The sequence below is a fragment of the Vicia villosa genome, unplaced genomic scaffold (genome assembly GCF_029867415.1).
Source record: "Vicia villosa cultivar HV-30 ecotype Madison, WI unplaced genomic scaffold, Vvil1.0 ctg.004187F_1_1, whole genome shotgun sequence".
In the NCBI taxonomy this organism is placed as follows: domain Eukaryota; kingdom Viridiplantae; phylum Streptophyta; class Magnoliopsida; order Fabales; family Fabaceae; genus Vicia; species Vicia villosa.
Window position 1 is genome coordinate 111,059 of NW_026706387.1, and position 3,531 is coordinate 114,589.

General features: G+C 37.8%; 1 protein-coding gene across 1 annotated transcript; it reads left to right on the top strand.

The window, feature by feature from the left end:
* The first annotated feature begins 1,807 nt into the window (after positions 1 to 1,807).
* Positions 1,808 to 3,322, top strand: LOC131641870 (uncharacterized). Its single transcript, XM_058912167.1, has 4 exons — positions 1,808 to 2,249; positions 2,349 to 2,421; positions 2,872 to 3,139; positions 3,182 to 3,322. The coding sequence occupies exons 1-4, from the start codon at positions 1,808 to 1,810 to the stop codon at positions 3,320 to 3,322; spliced, it is 924 nt and encodes a 307-aa protein (XP_058768150.1).
* Positions 3,323 to 3,531: the final 209 nt, after the last annotated feature.

Here is a 3,531-nt window from a genome sequence, read left to right on the forward strand (position 1 = left end):
TGTGAAATTCGAAGTAAGGGACTTCGATGGAGTGCTCTGGTGAAGGTTTAATTCAGCATAAGTTTGAATTTTGAAACGGAACGTTTCAGCGTCACAACAAAGTATTTTTGAATTGAAACGAAGTGTTTTATAAGTTTTTGAATTCAAATGAAGCGGATATTTGAAATTCGAGATGGCAAGCGTTCAAAGGCACGTGGAAGCAATCAAATGAAGATTTCTTGCATGATCAGAACGTGTCAGATGCATATAATAGGACCGTTAGGGTCGAATTAGTATAAATAGAAGTTCTAGTGTTAGGATTTAGTGTGTTCGCATAAAAAGTACTTATCACAAACATTCAAACTACCAAATGGATCGGGAAACGAATGATCACGAAGTGTACTTGTAAGAACATCATCATTTACTTTTCATTGCCTTCAATAAATCATTTCATATTTCCAGTTTGTTCATTTCGAATCAAAACGTCTTTATTCTTCTTTAAAATCTTTACTTTCTGCATTTGATTTTGTTTCACTCATAGTTTGCATAAGAAATCATAGTCTCTGTTTATTTATTTCCTTAATATTCATATGTTTTCATTTGCGATCGAAACATGTCTTTAAAGTCATTTCTATCATTTTTTTAGAATTAAAGTTCATATATATTTCGAAGTATCTACTACAATGTTTTGTTTTGTTATCCTTTTATCTTTTATAAGATCAATTCCAGAAACAAACAGTCAAATCATCCATAAATGTAATGACACATGTCCTAGGATCAATCTAGTCGATCCTGCGAGTAACCAAAGAAATTAAGTAGAACATTTAGATTGAATCACTTAGTAGTTTGGAGGACTAGCGATTGTTTGTGTGAAAATCACGCGTAAACAAATTGGCACGCCCAGTGGGACAGTGTCATTAACATTAGAATTTGCAGTAAAACTTTTCGATTGGGAATCTAATTGTGTTATATGAAACTGAGAAGTGGTAGAAAAACCAATCCAGATCAACCAATACCCAAACGAAAATATAGTAGAAATATGTCAGAGACTAATAACCAAGATGGAGGGCAAAATCCTCCACCAAGATTAGGCACTAATGTGTCTGTTTCGATAGGGACGTCTGGTCCAATCCCAAATACTCAACCCATTTCGATATCCACCAACAATGCGGCCAATAATGGTTCCAATAACATGTCTTTAAATGTTTCGAATGCAATGGGACCAACTCCATCATATATGGGGACACAGACACAATTTTCACCATCACAGAGGCCCTCATGATTTACTAGGCCTAGAGACCCTCTTTATGGAATGGCAACATCATTCATGTCAGGATTGCATAATGCATCCCCATCTTCGTCACAATTTGGTTCTGGGTTCGGAATGAATCAATTTGGAACAAATACACAAGGCATTAGAAGTCATAATACTTTACCTACACTAACCATTGATAATCAGAGGGCATTTAGGAAATTGATGGATGATAGTAATCATGGAATGGTAGGAGTTTTAGCCCTTGAAATGAATAATATTTTCTCACCACTAATTCAAAACATCAATATGACTAATAGAGAAAACCAAGAAAGTATGGCTCGAATAGCAAATTTCTTTACTGCCCCAGATGCGCCTAATAGGCGTAGACGAAACCTACCAGTTATTCGATGGGAAGAAGTTACTATAGACCATAATCCTTTGTTAGGACCAAATGTCGAACCACCACCCTTAAATCAGATACCTTTGATCCAAAGGGGCGAAGGGAGAAATATGGGGGCAAGGGTCGAACAACAAGAGGTCCCAGTAATGTAAGAACAACCCAGGAGAGTCATAATGGTGGATCGAAACCAAAATGCGGATGAAATGATACATATGGTTAGGAATGATAATATCATGATAGAAAATAACTTGACTGCCATTGTCGAAAGGATTATGACACAAAATGGCCTTAACACAGGATTTAGAAGACCAAATTACACATCTCCTATAGCAAATTTCATTGTACAAACTGAATTACCAAGGGGCGCCAAAGTCCCAAAATTCACCAAATTTGCTGGAGATACAAGTGAGTCAACAGTCGGACACATAGCCAAATATTTAACAGAGGCAGGGGACTTGGCTAATGATGAAAACCTTAGGATAAAGTATTTCCCAAGTTCTTTAACCAAGAATGCTTTCACTTGGTTTACTACGTTGCCTCCTGGTTCGATCGATGCTTGGACCCATCTGGAGAGATTGTTCCATGAACAGTTTTACATGGGGCAATCGAAGATCAGTTTGAAAGAACTGGCTAGCATCAAGAGGAAATTCACATAGCCTATAGATGATTATCTAAATAGGTTCAGACTTTTGAAGTCTAGATGTTTTATTGTAGTCCCTGAACTTGAATTGGTCGAAATGGCCGCTGGTGGCCTAGACTATTCGATTCGAAAGAAACTAGATACCCAGTATGTGAGGGATATGGCCCAACTTGCAGATAGAGTTCGATAGGTCGAACGTCTAAAAGCCGAAAAAGCTAGGGCTAATAAAAATCATAAGAAAGAGAGAATTACATACGTAGGGGCAGAGGAAGAAGAACTTGAATATTTTCCAGATGTCAACAAAATCGAAATAGACCTGGCTGAATTAAAACAAGCTCCCCCATACTCATGCAAATTATTAGTGCCTTCGAAAGGAGGAGATATAATAGAAAATGAAAAAAGTGATAAATATCCAAAGAAAGCATACACCTTCGACATAACGAAATGTGATGAAATATTTGATCTGCTTGTGAAAGATGGCCAATTAATTGTGCCTCCCAATGTTAAGATTCCCCCTTCAGATCAAAGAAAGAAACGAGTATTTTGCAAATTCCATAGTTTTTTAGGACACAAAACCTCACAATGTGTTCTTTTCAGGGATATGATACAAAAGGCAATCAAAGAAGGCAGGTTGAAATTTGCTGACAAACCAAAACTGAAAGTGGATTCGGATCCCCTCGATGTGTCCAACACAAATTACACTGAGCCGGTTTGCATGGGAGATGTCAACATGGTGGAAGTAAGGGATCATGCTGAGATACCAACTGTTGAGGTCAAAGAAGATGTCGAAGGAGCTCTTAGAGAGGATGAATACTATGTGTTGGTCGAAGTCCCAAAAGAAAAAGATTCAAATCTTTCAACTGAGGTTTCGACAAATGCATAAATGGTCATTTCCGAAGAATTTCAGGCTACTGAAGGCCAGAAGATTCCAGAGGAAGAACTAACTCAGGCCACTGAGGGATTGAGAAAGGAGTTCGAGAAAGTCCAAATAGCTGAGGAAAAAATCGAACCAATAAACATTGAAGGCTCAAAAAAGGAATTCGAATAGGCCAAAACTACTGAAAATAAGATCGAATTAACTACTGAGGAGCCTAAACCAATGCCCCAACCTGAAATTTGGGATACTTTGGGACAACCTAGTGGGAAATATGATTATATGGTGAAGTATTCAGCCCCAGAGAGTTCGAAGATTCCACTCGAGAGTATCAAGCCAACGGGTTGGGAGGATCCTGTTTCTGATGACAAGGATTTGGATGT